Raw genomic sequence first — 27,991 nt, forward strand, 5'->3', positions numbered from 1 at the left:
ACAAGGCACACCGGTTAATTTATATGTATTCCAGGTGACTACCTCATGAAGCTGATTGAGAGAATGCCAAGTGTGCAAAGCTGTCATCAAGGCAAAGGGTGGCTACTTTAAATAATCTCAAATACAACATACATTTTGATTTGTTTAACACTTTTTTGGTTACTACATGATTCCATATGTATTATTTCATAGTTTTGATGTCTTCACTATTATTTTACAATGTAGAAAACAGTAAAAATAAAGAAAAACCCTTGAATGAGTTGGTGTGTCCAAAATTTTGTCTGGTGTTCGTGTGAGTCTCATCTTTACACATCGGGGTGTAGTCCAAACTGTTTGGACGTTACAGACAGTTGGCAGACCGGCTGTACTGACATCAGATGAGTCCCAAGTCTCTTTTCCCATTCTTTTAGACAATTGCCCATTCCTCCTTGTTTCCACCGCCATAAGATTTATGTTCACCATCCGCTTCTGCCATCTTCCTGCCGTCCATCCACCTCCCATAGTCCTCTACTCCGGAAACCGTCATCCTCCCTCCCCATGGGCAGTGCCAATGAGGCCATCTCCATTTTGAAGTAGTCAATGTTCTTCTTCCACTACTTCTTTGAGTTGGTTAACAATCTGAAAGGGTGCATACTGCCACCTGGAGTGTGTTGTTTGAACAGACATAAAGCCAAGGTTGGCGATTTACTGCTACCTGCAGTTATGGAATGTTTTCTCATGAGTATAATTCACTGGCTGACCCCTCCTGATGACCTGGATGGAATTATGTGATCCTTGCTTAACACAAAGATAGTCAACTGTGTGGGACTATTTCAAAATGGTGAAAGTGCTCAATGGCACTGCCCTGCTCAAACATGCATTTGGGCACAAAAATTCCTCTATCGCTGTTGTACAGCCCTTTTCATCTGTGTTGTCGGCTATTTCATCCCTTTCCAGCAAGTGTGTATACAACACCCTTTCCTTTCAACTCTTTTATTTGTTCTCTCTTCCCACTCCCCTCTGCCTACTGAAGAGTGCTACGGTACACCATCAGGGACAAATTACCTGAGAGGTGATCAGTAATGCATATTAGTGCCTTGGCCTGTAGGCTCGGCTAGCCTACTGTTTACCTGGCTGACTGGGAAAATCAGATTGACATGAGACTTAAAAGTCAAAACCAGAGGCAAGTTAACTAATACTGTTCATACTAAAACTTTAAATGTTTAAATGTTAGGATGTTTATTAAATGTTACAAAGATACATTCTCACACATGATCATTGAAAAAAATAAAAGCAGAGGCTATAACCTAGTTATTATAATAATTAAGTGATACATACATTTGATGCACATTAAAATGTTTTAAAGCATAGTGAAAGTTAGGCCTAAACTGTTTAAAGTTGGCAGACAGGTTTGTGATTAGACAGTACATCTTTAACATTACCATCTATAAATGGGGTTTAGACTCAGCATAAAGTAGTATGGTGAATATAATTACCATTGATAGAGTTGAGAAATTACACATTTTATTTGGTGAAATGAAAATATGAAACCAATGCCAAAATCTAAAACAAAATTAATAGTAGTTGTAGTAGGCATAGTATCATCAAATGAAATCAAATGTTATTGGTCACATAGACATATTTAGCAGATGAAACAATAGTAGTAGTAGGAGGAGGATGAGAAGGAAGAGGAGAAGTAGTAGTGGTGGTGGTGATAGATTAAGTAGTGGTAGAAGTAGTATCACTAAATAAACATTGCCATTTCAGTTAGTCTAAATAACTTGGTAGAATAAATTGGTTAAGCTCAATAATTTGATTATGCTGAGATAGGGACAACATGCTAGAATTCAGCATACACATGAGACTATCAATGGAAACATAAACCTGTTACATGCATATAAAGACTGGCAGAAAAGAGAACATCCCTGCTCCTTGTTCACCTGTCACTTGATTCCTCCCATCCCAGATTAGAAACTGTGCTTTACAAAAACACTATTTCCTTGCTCCCCTATCTCAAAATGAAGTGGAATGTTCTGGACCACTGACAACCGGGTAAGTAATGTAACAATAATGTACTTGGTTGCCATGGTGACAGCAAAAATACGCAACAATTAAAGCACACCAGGTGCACCCCCTGAATATCTTTTTCCTCATTCCCCTCTATTCACTCCTTGACCCTCTTATGGTCCTTTGCCTTCCTCTTTTGTCATGGGCTCTCTCTCACATCCATGTCTTCCATGTCACCTTCAATCTTTTCATAAACCTCTGTTTGATTCAGTCCATCGCTCATCGTACTCTGCCCCTCTGTTTAGCTCTCCTTTCCTCTTTTGGCCACAATCTAGTCAGCTCTTTGTAACCGTCACCATAACAACCACAAATGTTCTGACAGATTTGCTGGTACTGCATTGAGAGGGTAAGAGAGAGGCAGAGACAGAGCGAGAAAGAAAGAGGCAGAGAGAGGCAGAGACAGACAGAGAGGCAGAGAGAGAAAGAGAGAGGCAGAGAGCGAAAGAGGCAGTGAGAGAGAGTGAAAGAGAGAGGAGAGCTATCCACCCACAACCTTGCAACAATACATGTACGCTATGTTCTTCAATCATCTGAGACTCTTGACTTCTGATCTCCATTCCTCCCCCTGCCTATCATACAGTGGCATCCTGTTCCTGTTGTGTTCTATAATGGCAGACCCATACCTAAGCCCTTTGAAAAAATAAATACTCAGGTTCAGTATTATATCAACAAACAAATTTGGTCAGTTGAGTATAGCAATGATCCAACATCATAAAAATGTACTTTTAACATTACAAGAGTGGTAAATCCTTCAAATAACTATGTCTCAAAGTCACTTGAAGCACATACAAGGCTCATAATGCATTAGTATACATTATCATCTGGTGCTGAATTTTTTCTTCTTCCATTTTAACAGAGTTCAAATTCACTCTGTATCATATATGTAAACATCCTAAACGCCTTGCATTTATTTGCATTCTTCAAAGACACATCAGTTAGTGTTTTTTGCTAGGTGAGTTGAGTATACATTTTGTTCCAATCTTTTGATTTACAATGGAGCGGAATCTGGTCATTGCGATACAAATCTATAAAGCGCTCTCCTGCTGGACTGGGCTTTTCCAGTGTCATCTTGGTCCTTGTAGCCTGGTACTCTTATGTCCAGAGTTCTGTTGGAGCCATGCCCTCCTTGCTACCCAGTGGGGGAAGCAGATTCTCCTCAGACAGGAAGTTGAGGGGGAAGTGGACCAGTAGCCCCCTGACGGCCTCCAGCTCCTCTTTAGCCTGCTGGGGGTGTGTGTCACACATGCGTTCCAGGCCTGAATGCTCCTTCAGCTCCCTCATGTTGTGGACAGAGTTGCACGGGAGGCAGCGGAAGACCTGTTCCGGGTAAAGGGAAGGGAAGGAACAGTCCATGGGAAAGGTGAGCAGCAGAGAGGACAGGGAGAAGGGAAAGAGAGAGTGGATGTAATTGGGGATGCACATAAAAAAAGAACAAAAATAGCTTTAATTCTATTCATTTCCATTCATACCTTGTCATAAATCTTAGCATTCAGTTTTGCCGTCGTGTTCCACCCCACAAAGAATAACTGGTCACTGATTGGGTCATCGATATCGATCTGGGGTTCAGAATCGGCTCCTAAAAGCACCCTAGGAAGCACATGCACATAGAGTTGTAAGTCAGTTACTGCCAAACAGCTATGTTAACTGCACATTCAAACTGTTGCTAGAGTGACAGTTCGTAATACAGTATCTGAGTAGAGGTTGGTGAAAAAAATTCATATTTAAAAAAAAAATGTTTTAATGAATTCCTTCATACAGAGAATGATGACTACGCCTGCGCAAAATTGTCGTCTTAGATGGTTCCCTTGGAAACTAGAGGATATACTTGGTAGCTGCTGATTCGAAACGAATAGCTCTGCTGGCATAATAGGCTGCAGACAAGCTCTGTGAGAAGTATGCATATTCTGTCTAGGATCTTTAGGTACAGTTTCATTGCATCACAAATGCCAACAATTGCTAATCAATAGATCCATCCACTAGCAGGGGAGTCAGCGTTATTAGTATGTCAGTGTAGGGACCTTGGTTACGACCTCCCTCGCTAATATAAGGCAGGCTATGTGAGAGTGGTTCATCTCGTGAGAAACCTTTCATGTCCAAACACACCCAGGTTCAACACAGACACACTACATGACCAAAAGTACGTAGACACATGCTTGTTGAACATCTCATTCCAAAATCATGGGCATTAAAATGGATTTTGTCCGCCCCTTTGCTGCTATAACAGCCTCCACTCTTCTGGGAAGGCTTTCCACTAGATGTTGGAGCATTGCTGTGGGGACTTGCTTCCATTCAGCCACAAGAGCATTAGTGAAGTCGGGCACTGATGTTGGGCGATTAGGCCTGGCTCGCAGTCGGCGTTCCAATTCATCCCAAAGGTGTTCGATGGGGTTGAGGTCAGGGTTCTGTGCAGGCCAGTTCTTCAACATCGATCTTAACAAACCATTTCTGTATGGACTTCGCTTTGTGCACAGGAGCATTGTCATGATGAAACAGGAGAGGGCCTTCCCCAAACTGTTGCCACAAAAGTTGAAGCACAGAATCATCTAGAATGTCATTGTATGCTGTAGCATTAAGATTTCCCTTCAATGGAACTAAGGGGCCTAGCCCAAACCATGAAAAACCGCCCCAGAACATTATTCCTCCTCCATCATACGTTACAGTTGGCACTATGCACTGGGACAGGTAGCGTTCTCCTGGCATCCGCCAAACCCAGCTTAGTCCGTCAGGTCTGCCAGATGGTGAAGGGTGTTTCATCACTCCAGAGAACGCGTTTCCACTGTTGCAGAGTCTGAGCCGTTGTTGCTCCTAGACATTTCCACTTCACAATAACAGCACTTACAGTTGACCGGGGCAGCTCTAGCAGGGTAGAAATTTGAGGAACTGACTTGTTGGAAAGGTGGCATCCTATGACAGTGCCACGTTGAAAGTCACTGAGCTCTTCAGTAAGTCTAAAGGCCGGAGAGGGAGTATACGTGACAAAGGCCATTCTACTGCCAATGTTTGTCTATGGAGATCACATGGCTGTGTGCTTGATTTTATATACCTGTCAGCAACAAGTGTGGCTGAAATAAACACATCCACAAATTTGAATGGGTGTCCACATACTTTTGTATATACAGTGGGGAGAACAAGTATTTGATAACCTGCAAAATCAGCAGTGTTTCCTACTTACAAAGCATGTAGAGGTCTGTAATTTTTTATCATAGGTACACTTCAACTGTGAGAGACGGAATCCAGAAAATCACATTGTATGATTTTTAAGTAATTCATTTGCATTTTATTGCATGACATAAGTATTTGATACATCAGAAAAGCAGAACTTAATATTTGGTACAGAAACCTTTGTTTGCAATTACAGAGATCATACGTTTCCTGTAGTTGTTGACCAGGTTTGCACACACTGCAGCAGGGATTTTGGCCCACTCCTCCATACAGACCTTCTCCAGATCCTTCAGGTTTCGGGGCTGTCGCTGGGCAATACAGACTTTCAGCTCCCTCCAAAGATTTTCTATTGGGTTCAGGTCTGGAGACTGGCTAAGCCACTCCAGGACCTTGAGATGCTTCTTACGGAGCCACTCCTTAGTTGCCCTGGCTGTGTGTTTCGGGTCGTTGTCATGCTGGAAGACCCAGCCACGACCCATCTTCAATGCTCTTACTGAGGGAAGGAGGTTGTTGGACAAGATCTCGTGATACATGGCCCCATCCATCCTCCCCTCAATACGGTGCAGTCGTCCTGTCCCCTTTGCAGAAAAGCATCCCCAAAGAATGATGTTTCCACCTCCATGCTTCTTCCTCCAAACACGGTGAGTGGAGTTTAGACCAAAAAGCTCTATTTTTGTCTCATCAGACCACATGACCTTCTCCCATTCCTCCTCTGGATCATCCAGATGGTCATTGGCAAACTTCAGACGGGCCTAGACATGCGCTGGCTTGAGCAGGGGGATCTTGCATGCGCTGCAGGATTTTAATCCGTAGTGTGTTACTAATGGTTTTCTTTAAGACTGTGGTCCCAGCTCTCTTCAGGTCATTGACCAGGTCCTGCCGTGTAATTCTGGGCTGATCCCTCACCTTCCTCATGATCATTGATGCCCCACGAGGTGAGATCTTGCATGGAGCCCCAGACCGAGGGTGATTGACTGTCATCTTGAACTTCTTCCATTTTCTAATAATTGCGCCAACAGTTGTTGCCTTCTCACCAAGCTGCTTGCCTATTGTCCTGTAGCCCATCTCAGCCTTGTGCAGGTCTACAATTTTATCCCTGATGTCCTTACACAGCTCTCTGGTCTTGGCCATTGTGGAGAGGTTGGAGTCTGTTTGATTGAGTGTGTGGACAGGTGTCTTTTATACAGGTAACGAGTTCAAAACAGGTGCAGTTAATACAGCTAATGAGTGGAGAACAGGAGGGCTTCTTAAAGAAAAACTAACAGGTCTGTGAGAGCCGGAATTCTTACTGGTTGGTAGGTGATCAAATACTTATGTCATGCAATAAAATGCAAATTAATTACTTAAAAATCATACAATGTGATTTTCTGGATTTTTGTTTTAGATTCCGTCTCTCACAGTTGAAGTGTACCTATGATAAAAATTACAGACCTCTACAAAATCGGCGGTGTATCAAATACTTGTTCTCCCCACTGTATAGTGTATATCATTCCCATACCACTCAACCTCAGTAAACCTCTCTATCAGTGAACTAATTTAATGTAAAATCACAGACAGTGCAGAAGTGTATGGACTCTTTCCTGAGTCCTAACCTGAAACACTCTTTGCGCAGGGCCAGAGTGAGGGGTCCAGCCTGGTACTCCTCTCCCCCCATAATGGAGGGGATCCTTTCCTCATCCTCCACCAGCACAGCCAGCTCACTGTCCCGGCTTCCCAGCATACTGCGGTCATTGATGTTAGCTGAGCCTGGATGGAGGGAGCACAGAGAGAGTGGAGGGAATAGAAACCAGAGAGAAGAGAAAAAGAGAGACAGAACCAGAGACAGAAAGAGAGAGCAAAGAGAAGCGTGTTGTGACACTAATATCAGTGACGATGGCCATAGATGCTGCAGTGACTTGCTTACAACAAAGTATATGAGTTGGTAGCAGCAAACTTTCTTAATACCAAGACTGGGAAGATAGAAGGTTAACAAAAAACATTGTTTATAAACCCCTTTCCTGTGTCTCAAGGCCTCATCCTTATCTAGCTGACAGAAGCATCATAATTACTGTACCCTACCCAGTCCCAGTGTAATCATAATAATATCATAGCATGGAGCCATGCAACCTCAAGAGTTTCAGTGGGTTGTACCTAAAGGAGGGACATTACACAGTGTGGAGTGCATGTTTTTATATAACGATTCCAATACAATCTACCTCGGGAAAAAATGCATTCATCTTCAATGCGGGTGGTGCCTTTTAAGTTCCCCTTCCCTCCCTCCCCTAAAGTCCAGTATGTTTTTATAACTGAATATTTTATTAGCTCTGCATATCATTCACCTTGTGATTATTATGCAGAGACAGTAATTAGCAGCTTGTGATTGATCCCAGTGATGAGTCACAGTCACAAGCTGCGTCGGAAATGGAACCCTATTGCCTATAGTACACTACTTTTGGCCAGAGCAAAGGTAGTGTACTACAGTATATAGGGAATAGGGGGCCATTTTGGAAACAGCCACAGTGATGCCCCATCCCGTCTCATCTGTAAGTGTGGCTGTGATGACAGTGACTCACCGATGATGTAGCGGCGGTCATCAGCTATGAGGGTCTTGCTGTGTACGTAGATGAGCTCTGTGACCAGGGACTGGGAGAGCTGGGAGTGTGTGCGCAGACCACACAGGGTGATGTACTCACTCCACTGGTCCTCAACTGTGGGTAGGGAGACACTGGTTGGCTGACACACTGGCATAGAGCTAAAGCCAATGAATAAATGAACGCTAACGAAACAGGACCACAATTTAAACATGAGAAGACAGATGGGTGTTATAGGAAAAGAGGATGAAATGATTAAGTATGGGGAGAATGGAGAACTATACTATAGATAATATAGATAGTAAAGTTAGATACCTAGTATGAGCCTTCAGTTAGCGGAGGGTAAGCCAAACACAGGAGAGAAAGAAAAGCAGAAATATTATCAGAGATGAGACAGACAGACGGACAGTAATTCCAGATATTAGGTTGAATTGGAAATAAGTGAACAAAACTCACGTTCTCTCAGTCTCATCAGTATGGAGTACTCTCCACGGCACATGGTCCTGTCGTGAAAAATACATATTACTTACACCATCAAATCAATCTTTAAAGTTGTTTTCTTAAAACACAAAATGTATGTTTTAAAATTATGCAGTATGATACTGTAAGTTATTGTGTGCTACTTTTTACTGTGTGTGTGTGTGTGTGTGTGTGTGTGTGTGTGTGTGTGTGTGTGTGTGTGTGTGTGTGTGTGTGTGTGTGTGTGTGTGTGGGCCCATAAGGGAGGGTTCTGACCTGTAGGTGAAGTGTAATATGGCCTGGATGGCTTTCCCACCCCCCTCGCTGATGTCTCCTTCAAACCCAGGAAGCAGGGGCACCACCACAAACACCCTGTACTTCTTCTGCTCACTGAGGAACAGCAATAGAGTTAGGGAACAGGGTAGAAGAGGAGAGGGGGTTATATATCATTTCATTCAACATTGTTTTCAGGCAATATTCCAAGAGTATGGAAATCAGCTCTTGTGCTGCCACTCCATCAGGGCGGGGAAAGTAGGGATCTTAATCATTATCGGCCCGTTTCAAGGCTTCCATGTCTGGCTAAGATTCTTGAATCCTTGGTAAATGTACAATTTATCTTTTTTTTTTTATCTGCGAAATGTATTTTAAATGTAAACCAAACAGAGTTTAGGCCTGGCACTATTAAAGAAACAGTTTTAGTTGTTAATGATCTTGTCAATGCTTTCGACACTAAAGTGAAATGTGCTACTTTGTTTGTGGATCTGTCAAAAGCTTTTGATACTGTTGCCTGAGCTCTGACGCCTGGTTCATGGTTTCATGATTATCTCAGTGAAAGAACTCAGGCCATCATGATACAATACCAGTCAGAAATTCAGACACACCTACTAATTCCAGGGTTTTTCTATTATTTTTACTATTTTCTACATTGTAGAATAATATAATCAAAACTATGAACAAAAACACAGACGGAATCGTGTCGTAAGCAAGAAAAGTGTGAAGCATTTGTTTATATTTGAGATTCTTCAAAGTAGCCACCCTTTGCCTTGATGACAGCTTTGCACACGCTTGGCATTCTCTCAACCAGCTTCATGAGGTAGTCACCTGGAATACATTTCAATTAACCGGTGTGCCTTGTTAAAAGTTAATTTGTGGAATGTCTTTACTTCTTAATGCGTTTGAGCTAATCAGTTGTGTTGTGACAAGGTAGGGGTGGTATACAGAAGATAGCCCTAATTGGTAAAAGACCAAGTTCATATTTTGCCAGAACTAGCTCAAATAGCAAAGAGAAACGACAGTCCATCATTACTTTAAGACATGAACAGTCAATGCGTAAAATGGCAAGAACTTTGAACGTTTTTTCAAGTGCAGTCGCAAAAACCATCAAGTGCTATGATGAAACTGTCTCTCAGGAGGACCACCACAGGAAAGGAAGACCCAGAGTTACATCTGCTGCAGAGGATAAGTTAATTAGAGTTAACTGCACCTCAGATTGCAGCCCAAATAAATGCTTCACAGAGTTCAAGTAACAGACACATCTCAACATCAACTGTTCAGAGGAGACTGTGTGAATCAGGCCTTCATGGTCGAATTGCTGCAAAGAAACCACTACTAAAGGACACCACTAAGAAGAATAGACTTGCTTGGGCCAAGAAACACGAGCAATGGACATTAGACTGGTGGAAATCTGTCCTTTGGTCTGATGAGTCCAAATTTGAGAATTTTGGTTCCAACCGCCGTGTTTTTGAGAGACACAGAGTAGGTGAACGGATGATCTCCCCATGTGTGATTTATATAGAATTCAAGGCACACTTAACCAGCATGGCTACCACAGCATTCTGCACTGATACGCCATCCCATCTAGTTTGCGCTTAGTGGGACTATCATTTGTTTTTCAACAGGACAATGACCCAAAACACACCTCCAGGCTGTGTAAGGGCTATTTGACCAAGAAGGAGAGAGATGGAGTGCTGCATCAGATGACCTGGTCTCCACAATCACCCGACCTCAACCCAATTGAGATGGTTTGGGATGAGTTGGACTGCAGAGTGAAGGAAAAGCAGCCAACAAGTGCTCAGCATATTTGGGAACTCCTTCAAGACTGTTGGAAAAGCATTCCTCATGAAGCTGGTTGAGAGAATGCCAATAGTGTGCAAAGCTGTCAGCAAGGCAAAGGGTGGCTATTTGAAAAATCACATATAAAATATATTTTGATTTGTTTAACACTTTTTTGGTTACTACATGATTCCATGTGTGTAATTTCATGGTTTTGATGTTATTCTACAATGTGGAAAATTGTAAAAATAAAGAAAAACCCTTGAATGAGTAAATGTGTCCAAACTTTTGACTGGTACTGTACATAAAGGTGAATCTGTTAAAAATGGTAAACTTCATCTACAGTATATATTTATATATATTTTGTGTAGAATGCATATGTTTATATTGTATTATGCAGGGTGCATTTGGAAAAGAGAACTAGGTCTCAATACGTCTTCCCTGTTAAAATAAAGGTTAAATAAAACATCTAAAAAAAACATTGGCAACAATGTGGTATTTGTGACATTAACAATATTGAATCATGATTATTTTACTTGACTTGATACAGACCATCAACTGACAAGCATGTATAAAACATGTATAACCAGGGGTGAAAGTAAGTCGGTAGGGTCTGGTATGGCGTCCCGGCAAAATAAATAGTGCGGGTACGCCATACCGGTAAAACATGAGCCTATCACATTATCCTAGGCCGTCATTGAAAATAAGAATTTGTTCTTAACTGACTTTCCTAGTTAAATAAATAACAGTAAAATAAAAAATAAAAACAAAATGTAAATCAAACTGTAAGCTATTACACCACTTTTTATCATTACCGCATGTCAGAGGCATGAACAATTTGAGAATTGACTTGAAAATGGGTGGTATAGCCTACAGTTCAAAATGCAATGTGGTTAGACGTGAACACTGACATTTTGCCAAGGCAGAGTGGAGTGGCCGACACTGAGATCTACGTGGACAGCAGTGGACTCATAACTTCTGTCCTAATGACAATCGCCGAATGTCATGACACTTTTTGGTGTTTTGTGTAACAGATGTCTCTTTCCATTCACCACTTTGTTTGGAGGCTGGAAATATGTTGTGAGTGGATGAAGGTGCGCAGGTAGCCTAGTGAAGGAGCCCTTTGACGTGACTACTTTGACAATCAGATGAAAACATCATGATCGGTTGTTTATGCCATAACAAAAGGTAATACTTTTTAAAAGTTAAATGACAAGCATTTACGACTAGGCCCACAGAGATGCTATTGAATGAATAGGGATTCTGTATGTAATTCTATGATTGGGCACAAGCACATATAGGAGGTCCCGAACCAGGAAGAAATGAATTCTACTTTCACCCCTGTGTATAACCCAGTGTGATGATCAGTCCAGTAAAATCATGTTATACAGTAAACCCAGCCGTGTGCTGACTGATTAAACCCAGACAGACAGAGCGAGAGACATGGTGGTAGAACCACACCTGTGTGCACGTAGGATCCTCTTCACGATTGCGTCACCGATGCCATTGTGCACGTTCTTCCCATCAGCACAGCTGATGAAGAACTGGTTCTGAGAGCAGAGAGGTAGACATTTGAGAATTTATACCACAACCCATACAACCCATGCATTCAATTGGACTTGATCGGACCATGTGGACTGTGGATGCATAGGGGACTGCCGTTATCGCAACCTTGACCTCCAAGTTGACTTTAGTACAGAGATACAGTCACAAGACAGCATGGGGGAGGCCAGGGCACTGAATTACCATCTTGCATTACAAAAAAACAACCTTGTCTCCTGGTTGATTTCTAGGCTTTTACAGCAATCAAACAGATAGGTAGAGAATATAGATATGGCATAGAATTAGCATGGTTTTGACTCTGGCAAATTGGTGCAATGAGTCTGGTAAGAGTCTGAGACCGAGTCTGGTAAATGGGTGCAATTAATTAATGTGTATGTGTATATAATGTATGTAGTGTGCTGGTAGCAGAGTTACCTCGATGTAGATGTAGTGTTCGCTGTTCTCGATGGTATGGATGTAGGCATTGAGGATAGAGTTCTCACAAGTTCCGGCTGACCAGCGATCCACAGAACGCAACACCTGAGAGAAAGAGAGGAGAAAATTTAAATCAATAAGCAATTGATCATCAAAAAAAGGAGAATGAGAGGCATTTCTGTGAGCTTGTATGTGTCCGAGCGGGTTTGTTCACGCTTATGTATGAGCATGTGTACCTGCACGGAGGCCTTCCCAGAGCCAGGCACAGTGAATGGCAGTGCATCAGCAGTACTGTGAGACTTGGGCAGAAGGCAGGGGAAAAACGTGCTTCTAATGTTCTTGTACTTAAAGATCTGTAGGAAGACAAAACAAAGACAATAAGAGCCAGATGTCTCTCTCACATAACCCTAGTTGTGTCTAGGGTTGTCCTTTGGAACCTAGTTTAGAGGTAGTGTACGTACATCCAAGTAAAGCCATGAAAGAAAGATCCTTAAGAACCTCTCATTTGACCTCTGACCTTGGCAAAGTTCCAGCGCTGGATGAAGTGGCGGGCCACGTCCCTGGCAGCTTTGCCATGGAGGGCAGCAGACAGGTCACGCCACGGCATACGGGGCACCTCAGTGCGGTCAATGTTGTCTGGGAAAACAAAAAACACATTCAAATTAAGGATTATCCCTCCGGTGTGTGTGTGTGTGTGTGTGTGTGTGTGTGTTAGTAAGTGACAGAGAGAGTGGTAGTGGGTGTTATGAATGGGGGTATAATGTGTGTATACTGTACCTTCGAATGGGCGGTCCAGTTGGACCCAGTCCCTCTTGATGAAGTTGCTGTAGTCCTTGCCAAGCCACAGCTGGGTGTTGTTCTTCAGATCCTCAGCATTTACCTCTTCCGGCTCTGGAGGCTTTGGATCCTGGGCTGAGTTGGACCCATCCACCTGGTCACCTGAATCAGCTGCCTAGGAGGCAGAATAGGACAGTCTGGCAATGAAGTCACTGCTTAACACCAGGTAACACTATGAACTATGGATTATCAGTACACAGGAGAAAGAAAGAAGAATCTTGACTTTGTCTTGTGATGCATCACCTCTGGCTTAGAAATTGTAGCCTTTGGCACTTCTTCAGAGATGTGATTGTCTGTCTCCGTGGGAACTGTGTCAGTCAACCGGTACTGGCTGTCGTCCCACCTCCCAAAGGCCAGGTCCAAGCCTCCAACGAAGGCCACTGATTGGTCGATGGCCACCATCTTCTCATGATGGGCCCAGAAAAACACCACAGCGGACATGTGGTTTGGGTGTCGCATCACCTGTTGGAGACATCAGTGAAGCTAAGGACACAAATCTAATTTAAAAAAAATGAATTTTAAATAATGACACAGTATAACACCAGCAATGAAAGCATGATGATGCTATGTGGGTTGGTTTGGGAGGTGTAAAGCACCACCTGATTGCAGAGCAGAGATTAGAGTGTCTTAGACAGACCTTGATGTTGGGGTGCATGTCCATCAGTGTCCTCTTGCTGTGGCCACTGTTTATACCCAGTGCCATCTCTACCTCCTTGTACAGGAGCACACACACTTTGACACCTTGTTCCTACACAGAGAAAAGAAAGGATGGATATACACAAAAGGTGGGAAGGAGGAAAGGACCCAGCTAGAACATTTGGTTCCTTGGATGTTGCGGGAAAGTATATTTTTGGTTTCACATTGGTTGTGGGAACGAAGCCATAAGTTTCCTGACCAGTAAAACTGAACGTTTTTTAAACATTCTGAGAACAGAAGTGAAAATGTAACCTGTTCTGGGATTGTTTATTTTTAAGTTGCAGGGAGGTTTGCAGAAATCTTTACTTGAGTTCATTGAACGTTTTCCTGGGAGGAATTATTAATGTTCGGAGATCTGAAAATATAGGTTATTTGTAGGTAATTAAATAACATTCTGAGAACATTCTCTAAATGTTGTGAAAGTTTTGTTATGGTTATTATTGACTCTAAGAACTACATTTTTAGGTTATTTTTAGGTTTTTGAATAACTTTCACTGAATGTTTCAATAAGACTTTTAATAGCATTGCTCGCTTACTTTGGGTTAACTTTTTTCTTAGAATGATCTCTGAACGTTACGAAAGTTTTCTTGTATTTTTTATGGAAAGTTTTCTTCATGTTCAGTTAACGAAATTTAGAGCTTATTGAGATTAATGGGTACAATTCACTTTTTTGAACAATTCCAGAATATTTCCAAGAACTTGCATAAAAGAGAACCAACCATACATTCTCTGAATGTTCTGGGAACATCACTTAAGTCACATCATTTTTTTGAACATTCCCAGAATGTGGTAAAAATATGACATTAAATAGAACCACATGGGAACTTGTGGTGGAATGATCTGTTAAGTACTGAAATTCCCACAGAAGAATGTTGTTTCTTAAAGTTCTCTGAACAATTTGAGAACATGGCTTTAAAAAGAACCATGAGGAAACCTGTAGGAAACATTATGCCGAAAGTACTGAAATTCCCACAGAATAACATTGTTTCTTGACATTCTCTGAACTATTTGAGAACATTCCCAATGTCAAACCATTTGGAGAAGGTTCCTAGAACATTACCAAAAATGTAATTAAATGTAACCATGTTTGAACTTTTGGAAAACATTCTGTTAAATGAAATACCAAGTAAATAATATATATTTTTTGTGAAGTTCCTTAAATGTGCTGAGAATGTTCCAAAGCCAAGCAATTATCCTGCACCATTCCCATAAAGTTGGGGAAGGTTGTATTCAAAATAACCAATATGATAACTATGCTCACACCAAGCTCTAAGAAACAAATGGTTCTGAGAACATTATGTGCTGGCTGGGAAGGGATTAACCTTCAGTGCTTTCAGGAGAGGAGGGAGGAGGACAGGTATAAGGGAGACTATAAACATATGTTGGCAGGAGAAAGGTGGGAAGTAAATTCGTACTGCTTTGCGTTTGAGGATCTGGTCCAGGCGCCAGTATGTTCCTGTAGCTGGCCTCTTCAGGAAAACCTCTGGGCTGAGCCTTGGAGGGAGGGAAATAAATATTCACCATGCAATATTAACCATGTACATATTTACACTGTGTCCTGCTGTTTACAGACTAATTAGAAACAAACCTAATAAATGTTGGAAAAAGTGGTCTCCGTTGTTATTGAGAGAGTGAAATCAAATATTTGTTTTGTTTGCTGTATGCTCTAATTTAGCTAACGACATAGTAGAGCCATGTATACAGTATACCGTATAGGGCTCTGGATAACCACTCTCTGTAATTACGGAGAGCACTGTGCTTACTGTACATGAAACTTGGAACACAGAGTATTCCTACTAGCCATAAAGATATACTGCATAATAATATAACGTTCTATTCTATTTCAATTGTGCTAGCTCTGCTCCTCACCACCAATCTGTGATGAAGATCTCCTCCTTGGCCTGCTCCAGAGCATCAGCCAGGTCTGCAAAGTAGCCACTGCCATTTACATACCTTTAATACAACCAATTCATAAACAGAGACATTACATTCAAGTTAAGGGAGCACAAAGCTATGGATGTATACAGTATGTACAAATACCACATCATCATCTAATGTGAAGCAACACACACACACACACACACACACACACACACACACACACACACACACATCTGACCATTTAGTGAGTGTGTTCTCCCGTGGTGGGGCAAAGCCCCCAAAGCGTTGGACCTGGAGGAATTCACAAGGCTCAGCCAGCCTGTTGATCTCATGGCTCCACCAGTGAGCCTGTCTGTAGCTGTTACACTTGATGACCAGATTCCTAAAACACACACACACACAACGCTCATGTAAGAACACACATACACATATGAGGCAACAGAGCGAGGCAATAGGGGAGAGTGGGGTATGTTGAACCAAATAATTATTTGAGCCACCCCAATTGTTTCTAGAAAACCATACACAAAATTAATCATGTGGCCAAATATTTAGGAAGAGTTCATCATTTCATAGAGTCTGTGAAGTAAGAAGCCATATGGGGAAAGTGGTAAGCAAGTTAGGTCCAAAAAACTGATTTTCACAAAGTCAAATTAATTTATTATGTTATAGGTTTCATGATGCTTGTATCTAAACCAAAGTAGATAGTTGAAATAATGTTTTATACATCAGTTGAGACTATAAGCTAAGATATGAGGTCCTAAACCTAGCATGAAAGTATGTCCTTGTAGCTGTGTGGACTAACATAGTCAACATATTTGCCTTGGGGTAAATTATGCCAACGGCCATGGGGTAAGTTGAGCCAATGTCCACCATACCCCATACATATTATCATCACATTTAGTCAGTTTCGTGCATAATATGCATAGTATATTTGCAATGTGTCATGTATGAACTCAAGATGCATATTTTATTGTTACATAGTAGACATCTTCATGCCCCCTGTATACAAACATAAAACAAGCAGGGGTCTAGCCCCCCTTGAGATTCTTGAGAGAGCAGCGAAGGGAGAAGTGAGAAAGGAAGAAGTTCATTTGAGCAGCAGCAAGGGATGAAAAAAATAGACTGAATGACACTGAAAAGGTTCAATGACAAAAACCAAAATGAACATGTACCTGTGCGAATGAGGCTATGATAGAGTAGCAGAGGCACACAAGGTCTTATCTGACGACATGGAGTCTGAGCTTCCTAAACATATCAAGAATCTTGCGGACCAGTTTCATGGGCTTTGTAGCCTCAAATGCAGAGAACTTGCCTAATAATTGACACATTGAAACATCCCTGTCCCAGACAACTGGTCAAGAAATGGAAGGGTAAGTGATATTGAACAGAAAGATCTATATCTGAATATAGGCATACGTTTAAGATATACAATACACCACATTAATTAATTAAACGTTGACCTATCAGCACCATTACTTACGGTCACAGGACACCATCAACCACTTACCCCAAGGTCACTCAACTTACCCTGTCCCATTCTCAATTTACCCCAAGTTGTGCCAAGAGACCACTTTTTTTGGACAAGCTATGTTTTCAAAACTGTTATGTTTACATGAATTCCGATTATTTCCAGCGATACACAACATCCTGAAATATATGTATATATATTTTTTTTAGAAATAATACTGTATGTGACATGTTCCAGGAATCTGTGTATGTTGCACATCACTACTACACAGGAGAGGCATTTTAATGTTTAAAATTGTTATTTTTTTATAAAAATAAGTTCTGGGGAAGAAATGCCTTATTGAACATGTGGACTGTCAATTGCCTTAATAACAAACGTGTATGCCATCTGTAAATAAATAAAATAAAAATAATGAATTACAAGCCTAGTTGGTTTAACAACGAAAAAAGACAGGAACCTTCCTGCTAGCCATGATTGGCTGAGATAATGGATGGGCTGGACATGAGTTCGGATTGGTCTGTCATGTAGCATGCTTCTGTTTATAACACGAGTTGCTCATTATGTGTAGATAATCCTTTCTACCAAGGATTTTTTTAAAGATATCATGAAGAACTGAAAAAGTGTTGCTACTGCTGAATTTAACAGGCACTATAGACAAAGATCAGTGGGAAGAAGTTGTGATGTACTACCATTTGCATTGCTAGTTATAGCCTAATGTTAGCTAGTTAGCTAACATTGAACCTAGTTGGTTAGCTTCAGCTACCTGCAGATTCATGCATGGTGCATGGTAGTATGGGTTGGGATTATGGGTCTAAACAAAAGACTCCACTATGCAAGTATCCTTTCACTGTACCGTTTACACCTTCGGTATCCTGTGCATGTGACAAATAAACTTAGATTTTATTTCATTTAGTGTGTGTTTACCAGAGACGGCAACGTGAAGAACAACATGACATGCACCAAAGTCAGAATAGGATATAGGCCAAGGACCAGATAAGGTATATTTTTACTAATACTTTTTTTCTATTACTTTCACCACTTTTAGTCTTAATTTTTGGTTGTTTACAACAATACCTTATTCACTCTGTTAAGTACATGGCCTCACACGTGAATCCTTAATTAATATGGGTGGGGCTAAGGCTTATACAGGTGATAACGATGCTGAATGGGTGTAGAAAAATAAGAGCTCTCCAGTTGGTGAAACACAAAATTTTCTCAAAAGTAGTGTTACAAGTTTATCAACTTTCAAAGCAGAATTACTTTCCCATTGTTCCTCTACTGCAGTGTATGATATACAATTGTATATCTCTGAGTCTCTACTTTTATCCAATGTAAAAAACATAAATTCACATTTTGCTACATAGGAACGAATCAAGGAGGTGGGTCACATATTGTATTCCCCTTGACATAGTGATGCGGAATGTAAAAAAAATCTCAATTTACCCCACACTCCTACCTGCCTGCACGAATACACACACAGCTAGGGATTGACTCATAAATAAACAATTAAGAATACAAATGTGTACTTCCCAAGTGTGATCTATATTTGAGTGTACACTTTTATGGTGTGTCTGCCTACAAATAGATAATAACATTTTGGACACCACTGTGGACTTACCTGGTGAAGTTCTGAATACAGACCCCATACTTGGTATCAGTGTATGCACGGCCCACTTGAACTTTGAACTCTGGGTCAAAGACCAGTACAAAGCAGACGACCCCGTTTTCCCGGTTCATATAGAGCAGGAAGGAGTCCTTGACCACCAGCCAGCGCTTTGACCAGCGGAAGCAGAACTGGTGATGACCAATACAGTTCAGCCCCTGGATACGATGACCTCCTGACCTTTTGAAGATGGAACCCTCCCTGAAATGCAATGACATCACTCACATTGCTCACACGGACATAGAATTAGTCACATTAAAATATACTGAATAACATTCACTCTCACTTTCTCATATACCATCACACACTCTCATAGACTGTTAATATTGCTTACAGGCCTTTGGGTCCAAGATCACTGACAAAAGAGAGAGCACTGACATCAAGGAATTCCAGCTGGAATCAGAACAAGATAGACAGTGATGACAGCACATCCTGACACTGAATGATAATTGGTGTGTGTGTGTGTGTTTCATCTTCACTCACCATGCCGTGGAAGTTCTTACAAAAGGAATTCTCCAAAAGGCCATTTAGATATTCTTCAAGATATTTCTACAACAGAGAAATCAGAAATCAGGACTGATAGCCTACTAGCCCGCAGGGGGTTCTGAGAAGAAAAAAAAGTATATATATACAGTATATACATACAGTTGAAGTCGGAAGTTTACATACACTTTAGCCAAATACATTTAAACTCAGTTTTTCACAATTCCTGACATCAGTCACGTGATCGGGTCTTTCTCACAGGCTACAAGTGAAGACAGACACATTGGGGATGCAACTGCACGCGTTCTTATCCAATTCCGAGGTGCATATTGAAGACATTGGAAGAACTGTCTACATTTACTTTTTGTCAGCCAACAAGATGAGTAGGCCTAACGAACAGCAAAAGCACTAGCCTATGTCAATCTACTATCCCCCATAGTACAAAAGTTTACCTATTCTATGCGAGAATTAAATATTCCATAGTCTGAGAGAACACCGTTATCCAAAGTGACCACAAATGTGATTATGCATGCATGTAATGCTTTTATTATAAAGGTGCATTTTTATGCTGAAAATTATCTTCCCCAAACTTGAACCTCACGCGTTGCGTATGTATGCCAGTTAGGCTTTACACCCGTTATAAAGCGGATTAATGTGCTTAAATTTGAAGAAGTTATTTGGTCACTTTATTTGTGATACAAACCTCATGAAAACATATAGTCCAATGTGCTAGGCTACATTAGATGTGTGACTATGATTTGAAAAAGTCACAAAACAAAGTGATCATATACAATTCCCAAGTGATAGGCTAATATTGTCACCCATCACACTATTCTTGATTTAATCTTGTCTTTACATATACTCAATAATAAATGTGTGAAATTTGTTTTGATTTAGAATGGACCATTATCATGCAGCTATCTCAAAACAGGGGCACCGGGGGAAAAAATACGTCAGCTACGCACTTAAATAGCGAATGGAGGACGCTTTTCCAGTGGTTAATTTTCATGCCAGCCAGGTAGAATATACTGCTGTTTTAAAGAGAAGCAATGTGCTCAATATTAGGAAGGCTGAGAAATAAATATACTAGACCTAGCCTGTAGAAAGCTGATGGTATCCTCCTCTTTTTAATAGAGGCCATCACTCTGTTTTGTCACGCAATTGCATAGCCTATAGAAATGTTGCACAACATGAGCTCATGGGCTCTCATGAAGTGTTTGATTAGATTTTCGATTACATTTGCATTGACGTCACAGTGATTAGAGGGGCAATAAAGTACAGAGTACCAGGAAGTTAGCAAGTTTGGTAGGCTACTAATGACCATCAGCAGCATCCGAGCTTGGAGAAGCCTAATTACCGTAAATGGTCACATGGAATTTGACTGCCATCAGGACTCGTGACCGCCGGTGTGGCGGTAATATGGTCAGGGTAACAGCCCTATGAGCGATCTCTTAATAACTAAATAGATTCCCTGTTGCTATTGACGTCATTCCAAAGGGTCAGTTTAACAGAGCAAAATAAAATTTAACCATACTTTATAAGTCATATATCATCAATATTTAGGCCTATATAGCATTTGCAAAGTCATCGACAACTATTTTTTTCAATTCAACTCAGGGTTCAACTAAAAATATACAAACCATTATAGGCCTAGGGTTTCACGCTTTGGTTGTTTTTAAATTTAATCGTCAAGTTGTTAATAAATATGTTGGATTCATGTCTCCATCTCAACCAAAAATCTATGTTAAAGAATAGGACTAAATCAAATCAAACTTTAAATGCACTTTAATTAAAGTTTGATTTGATTTAGTCCTATTCTTTAACTTTGATTTTTGGTTGAGATGGAGACGTGAATACAAAATATAAATTGTTAATTTGTAGACAAACTGGAATTAAAGCCAGACTAAGTCAGTGGAACAAAAGATAAACTAATGTAACAGTTTTTATTCAACCTTAAAATGAGTAACACACCCATGGCCACATTTTGAGATTACTGTAACTATAAATGTCTTATCATAAAAGGTGTGCATTATGCATGTTCAAGATATCATACAAAATTTGCAGGTCTGTGGAGATATTCACAATAATCTGTCCAGATTCTTGCACTACAGATGTAGGATCACAATGTTTCTGCACAGTAGGAAATGCAAACTTGTAGCATATTCAAGGTTTAAAAAGGCTTTAAAGGTATGTAATTTCCACTTTAAAATGACAGACTTGATTTGCCCTACTGAAAAATGTATCAACCCCTACAAAAAAATTCCATTAATTATAATCCACATAATAATTCACATTGCCTGTTGCTGCAAGATTATTTTCCTGCTGTAGCAAACTGGCTCAAATTAAGATCCTAAATCTGTATGTACTTTTTATGTAATCTCAACTGCAATCCAGGTCATTTAGTTGTGCTATTATATGAAGCACATTTTATTCCCATTTGAACTTTGTGCTTTTCAACGGTTGAAAGCAAAGTTATAACACATTGGGAATTCAACAAACTTCTGTCTGTCTTGAGTGGGTGCATAAAGGTGGAAATCTCATTGATCAACATCTCAACCAAATATTACCCACATTTCCATGTTGTATTTCCACCATTGACATGGTGTGCCCAGTGGAGTGAGCCTTTATGTGAGACTGAGTTATGTGTGGGTCTCTGTCTGCGTGTGTACCATGGTGTTTATCAGAGTCTGTCTTTGTGCATACTGTATACAGTTTGGGTGGGTCAATGAATGTAAGAGTGATACCGGTTTACTGGAGGTTTGTCTCATCCTCTCAGTGCCGTGTAGACTTGGCATCTCCTCTGTCATAGCCCTCAGCTGTGCTCTCTGGGCTGCAAATCTAAAAAGAGATATTTGAATATTCTAAAAATGTTCCTTCTTAAACTCATACAGAAATCACAACAGGTCTTCACTCTGATTTGAATTGCATCCCCTCTAAACAAATTACTCTCCACTCAGATGATGGGTTGCTTTGCATGTCTGAGCTTTAATTGGTGCTCTGAGTCTGACCTTCCCAGAGGCAGGAACTGAGCCATCATCTTGTGCTTGTAGAGGTCACGATGCAGCTCCTGGAAGTGCTTGTACTTCCTCTTGACCGTCCAGGTGAACTTGCCATGGGTCAGCTTCACAGTGTACAGAGAGCACACACTGACCTGGTAGAGAATACAGTACATGTCATACACCTACAGTTGAAGTCGGAAGTTTACATACACTTAGGTTGGAGTCATTAAAACTCGTTTATCAACCACTCCACAAATTTCTTATTAACAAACTATAGTTTTGGCAAGTCGGTTAGGACATCTACTTTGTGCATGACACAAGTCATTTTTCCAACAATTGTTTACAGACAGATTATTTCACTTATCATTCACTGTGTCACAATTCCAGTGGGTCAGAAGTTTACATACACTAAGTTGACTGTGCCTTTAAACAGCTTGAATAAATTCCAGAAAATGATGTCATGGCTTTAGAAGCTTCTGATAGGCTAATTGACATCATTTGAGTCAAGTGGAGATATTTCAAGGCCTACCTTCAAACTCAGTGCCTCTTTGCTTGACATCATGGGGAAATCAAAAGAAATCAGTCAAAAAATTGAAGACCTCCACAAGTCTGGTTCATCCTTGGGAGCAATTTCCAAACGCCTGAAGGTACCACATTCATCTCTACAAACAATAGTACGCAAGTATAAACACCATGGGACCACGCAGCCGTCATACCGCTCAGGAAGGAGACACGTTCTGTCTCCTAGAGATGAACGTACTTTGGTACGAAAAGTGCAAATCAATCCCTGAACAACAGCAAAGGACCTTGTGAAGATGCTGGAGGAAACAGGTACAAAAGTATCTATATCCACAGTAGAACAAGTCCTATATCGACATAACCTGAAAGGCCGCTCAGCAAGGAAGTGCTGAGCACTGCTCCAAAAGCACTGCTCCAAAATCACCATAAAAAAAGCCAGACTACGTTTTGCAACTGCACATGGGGACAAAGATCGTAATTTTTGTAGAAATGTCCTCTGGTCTGATGAAACAAAAATATAACTGTTTGGCCATAATGACCATCATTATGTTTGGAGAAAAAAGGGGGAGGCTTGCAAGCCGAAGAACACCATCCCAACCGTGAAGCACGGGGGTGGCAGCATCATGTTGTGGGGGTGCTTTGCGGCAGGAGGGACTGGTGCACTACACATAATAGATGGCATCATGAGGCAGGAAAATTATGTGGATATATTGAAGCAACATCTCAAGACGTCAGTCAGGAAGTTAAAGCTTGGTCACAAATGGGTCTTCCAAATGGACGACCCCAAGCATACTTCCAAAGTTGTGGCAAAATGGCTTAAGGACAACAAAGTCAAGGTATTGGAGAGGCCATCACAAAGCCCTGACCTCAATCCTATAGAACATTTGTGGGCAGAACTGAAAAAGCGTGTGCGAGCAAGGAGGCCTACAAACCTGACTCAGTTACACTAGCTCTGTCAGACGGAATGGGCCAAAATTCACCCAACTTATTGTGGGAAGCTTGTGGAAGGCTACCTGAAACGTTTGACCCAAGTTAAACAATTTAAAGGCAATGCTACCAAATACTAATTGAGTGTATTCTGACCCACTGGGAATGTGATGAAAGAAATAACAGCTGAAATAAATCACTCTCTCTACTATTATTCTGACATTTCACATTCTTAAAATAAAGTGTTGATCCTAACTGACCAAAGACAGGGAATGTTTTACTAGGATTAATTGTCAGGAATTGTGAAAAACTGAGTTTAAATGCATTTGGCTAAGGTGTATGTAAACGTCCAACTTCAACTGTATATACACATTTACAGTTCTCACACACACACACAAGCATGCAGCAATGCATATTATATACAGACACACAAATAAACAGTATGCATATGTACATACTGTACACAGACAAAAAAGGAATGCACACACACACACACACACACACACACACACACACACACACACACACACACACACACACACACACACACACACACACCTTGGAGCGTGTGGTGTATCTCTCAGTGCTGTCCACTCTGCAGATGACCTGGGTCCCAGGCAATAATACCGGCACACCTGCCTCTTTTACGTCCAGCAGATGATGGACCACCAGGAAGGGACGCTCTTCTTCTGTGCGGGGGCAATCCATCATCACAGATTAATAAAACACCACAACTGGAGTCTCTCATCAGTCTGATGTGATGTAAAGCTATTTGGATGGAGGGAATAAAAAAATGTATAGGCTATATAAACAACTTATGTCTGTGTTTCCTCACCTCCTTCCTTCATGAGACCATCTAGCTCTTCCTTGCTTAGCTCATAGTTGTCCGTGATGAAGCGCTTTGTCTTTTGGGTCTCCGCCGCTCCCCCCTCTGGACTGGAAGGGGTTTTGCAGCATGCTGGTGCTGGACTGGCCATTGTGGTCTATCCCTTTTATTACACAGAAAAGGAGCACTAAATATGAATCACAGTCCACCATCATAATCTTCAAGACATCTAGCTATGGTGTCCAAAAAGTTAAAAGCACTGGCGTCTCAACAAAAGTGTTGTTGAAGTTTGACTAAGTTAGGACTGCTACTGCCAAAATATTTCTTCAGAGGCTACACTGTTTGCAAGATTAGTTGGAGTATTGTTTTTCTCTATGAGAGAGAGGAACGCAAACATGGTTAAATAACTGAGAAACTCTCAAATCTAGCTGGAGTCCCACTACAGGCCAATAGTGGGACTCTACAACACTATGACAGAGTCATTTAGACTAATTTCAGGCCTGTGCCAATAAGGCAGAGAACAATTTTTCACACACGTTATGTAGGAAGTACAGTACCGTAAAGGATACATAACACAGCTAAGTAATAAATAGTGGGAAAATTGATCTATGAACTAGGAGAAACTGGGGCTTCAAGTGTGTCTAAATATAATCCTGGGACCTCTCAAGTGCCTCAGACACCGCAGTAAAACAGGCAGTTCACACCGATCACACCACAGCAGCAAGCAGGTGTAGAGGGACTAGTGTCAACAGCTAAATATCATGTGTGCACAATGACATTTGGGTGGGTACTGAGGAGCTGAAGAGGAAAAAAATAAGAGATAACAGCTTTAAACAGCAAATACAGAGAGCCATCACCGCAATCATGTGTTGGTGGTGTTTACCTGGTTTATCATCGACAGTGTGATACATAAGAAGCCTGGGACACAATGAGAGAGAAGAAGGGTGTGTGCAAATGCATGTGGGTTGAGGGATCCGATTGGCTGACAAGATTTGTTTCTAGGGCAACCAGGTGGAACACAATCCAGAGAGAGAGAGAGAGAGAAAGCATTGTCAAAATGTGCACCACCGTCTCCTACAAGTCTCTTACTATGCAGAGTATCATTTCTAAAGAAAATATGTACTTTTTACCCCCATATATTTTCCCTGACACCTAAAAGTACTAGTTACAATTAGAATGCTCAGGCAGGACAGCAAATGGTCCAATTCACACACACCTATCAATATAACGCGTTGTCATCCCTACTGCCACTGATCTGGCAGACTCACTAAACACAAATACTGCATTTGTAAATGATGTCTGAGTGTTGGAGTGTGCCCCTGACCATAAATAAATAAAAACAAGAAAATGTTGCTGTCTGGTTTGCTTAATATAAGGTGTTTGATCTATAGCATTTACTTCTACTTTTTACTTTTACTCAAGTAGAGATTGAGAGATTGAAAACCAGATAGGACTACTTTTAGACTTTTACTCAAGTAGTATTTTACTGGGTGACTTTCACTTGAGTCATTTTCTATTAAGGTACTGTATCTTTACTTTTACTCAAGTATGACAATTGAGTACTTCACACACAACTGGTGGCTCCATAATTATTGTAAAACAACCAGTACTCCCATGGAACCAAAATCTATGATCAGCCAGTTAGTTGCTTAATTTATTACACCATAATCAACACTTTCTTAAAAAGGTTCTATATTCTAGCTAGTTTGTCATTAAAATGACTGACTAGCTAGAAGATTTCCCCGCTTAATCCACAATTCTTCATAGCACCTTTATAGCCGATGGAAAGTTTTTGTCATAGCCTCCACCCATCCCAGTTTCACCATTGCAGTTACAGAGTTCCAAAACACTCCAGGGAAAAAACTCAAATCTTGGCATACGAGCGTAGGAGAAGATTTGGCAATGTGAAACAATAATGAAGGGTCCCGTTGAAATGTCGCATCGGCCCTTATTAGCAGGCCTATTTACGTGTTGTTTAAAACAATTTCTAAATCACGGTAGTTCCCTTTAAATAGTTAGAGGGGGTAATTTGGCAGAGGCGTATGCTACTTACTAAAGCGTCACACAGAAAACATCTGAAAGACGATGGTCAAATTCCAAATAATTCCGTATTGTTGAATCAAAAAATCTGTTAACTTCTACCGTTTTTCATTCCAGTTCCTCCGTCCTAGTACACTTAACAGTAGTTTTTTTTAAGTAAAAGAGAAGCGTGAGACACGCCCGATACCGTACTCACTCTAAATGATGCACGCATAAATGTTTCTTCCGGCTGCATGGAATGTTCATGCATTATTCATGAAATCATTCACCGAGACTAGATACTACTATAGCATAATTAATCATATAGGAGTTTCAATATGATACAGTAGCGCGCGATTAGTTGTCCGCATAAACATTGCATTTCTGTATCAACAATGTATACATTTTCCTTACATATGACCTATCCATGATCATAGAAAATGTTGCATTGTGGCTGGCATAGGAGACAGCAGCGCTCCTGGCTACAAGCCAGGTTGTCGGTGGTTGTCAGCATTAGCCTGCATTGCGATTCTTCTATTAAAGGTCCAATGCAGCCGTTCTTATCTCAATATCAAATTGTTTATTGTGATTGTTTTCTATTAAAATGCTAAAAAAATAAACAACAACAAAAAAAGACTTCTTAGCAAAGAGCAATTTACCAAGCAATCATTTTTCTAGGACTATCTGGAAGTGGTCTGAGTGGGGAGGGGAAAACTGAAAACTAGCTGTTATTGGCAGAGAGATATGGAATTTGGAACTCTCTTTATTATTGGACTATTAGCAAATTTACCGCCTGGTGATGTCACCAGGCAGGCAAAAACTCCACCCCACCAAAACAGCTCTTTTTAAAAAGCTCCTACACTAAAAGTGCATTATCATAATTGTTTTACAATTTCGCAGTATTATTCCAACCTCATAGTGTGGAAATATATATAAACACAGGGAAATAACGTTTTTGACTGAACTAGGCCTTTAACATTTTGAAGTAACAACTACTTTTTTTTTTTTTTTTACTACTTTTTGCATAAAATCTTTGGGTGGAGACTGCAAATTTGGATGAACCAGCAGAAATTGTCCAGCCATAGTGCTCACATGATGGTCAGTCATTCAAGGTCAGACGGACTGAGCACACCCTGTACACTCAGTGGAAGTAGCAAATAAAATGTGTTCAACCTGAATATATTTTTTATCTCAGATTACATTGTTTTAATATTGGAAATACAAAAAAAAAATTATATCTAAATAATATGAAGATCAAAAAGCTTTTTTTTAAAACACATTATTTTTTGCCCAAAGAAACATCAAAACATGGTCTTAAAGGTGTGTAGCCTATTCTTATGTAACTCAAAAGTTGGTCAAAAGTTGGTGAGGGTAGGTAACAACATCTCCACCCCGCTGATCCTCAAC

The 27,991-nt window shown here is 40.7% G+C and overlaps 1 protein-coding gene across 4 annotated transcripts; it reads right to left on the reverse strand.

The window, feature by feature from the left end:
- Nucleotides 1-1,201: 1,201 nt before the first annotated feature.
- On the reverse strand, nt 1,202-26,813 carry LOC106567877 (phospholipase D2). Of its 4 annotated transcripts, none has more exons than XM_014137719.2 (25): nt 26,619-26,803; nt 25,449-25,563; nt 24,575-24,728; nt 24,298-24,428; nt 22,303-22,445; nt 22,039-22,132; nt 19,295-19,360; nt 19,146-19,204; nt 18,767-19,012; nt 15,919-16,062; nt 15,669-15,752; nt 15,215-15,293; nt 13,741-13,851; nt 13,347-13,565; nt 13,044-13,218; nt 12,784-12,902; nt 12,503-12,619; nt 12,267-12,371; nt 11,751-11,839; nt 8,514-8,627; nt 8,235-8,281; nt 7,761-7,895; nt 6,801-6,954; nt 3,516-3,633; nt 1,202-3,363 (listed from the first exon to the last, which is right to left on the reverse strand). In XM_014137719.2, exons 3-25 carry the CDS (start codon nt 24,714-24,716, stop codon nt 3,139-3,141), a joined length of 2,916 nt encoding a protein of 971 aa, XP_013993194.1. In that variant the 5' UTR covers nt 24,717-24,728; nt 25,449-25,563; nt 26,619-26,803; the 3' UTR covers nt 1,202-3,138. The 4 variants fall into 4 exon arrangements, with proteins under 4 accessions (XP_013993194.1, XP_013993195.1, XP_013993193.1 ...); XM_014137720.2 differs by lacking the exon at nt 26,619-26,803 and adding an exon at nt 26,336-26,596; XM_014137718.2 differs by lacking the exon at nt 25,449-25,563 and having other exon boundaries at nt 26,619-26,813.
- Nucleotides 26,814-27,991: the final 1,178 nt, after the last annotated feature.

Source organism: Salmo salar, chromosome ssa13, assembly GCF_905237065.1.
Source record: "Salmo salar chromosome ssa13, Ssal_v3.1, whole genome shotgun sequence".
Taxonomy (NCBI): Eukaryota; Metazoa; Chordata; class Actinopteri; order Salmoniformes; family Salmonidae; genus Salmo; species Salmo salar.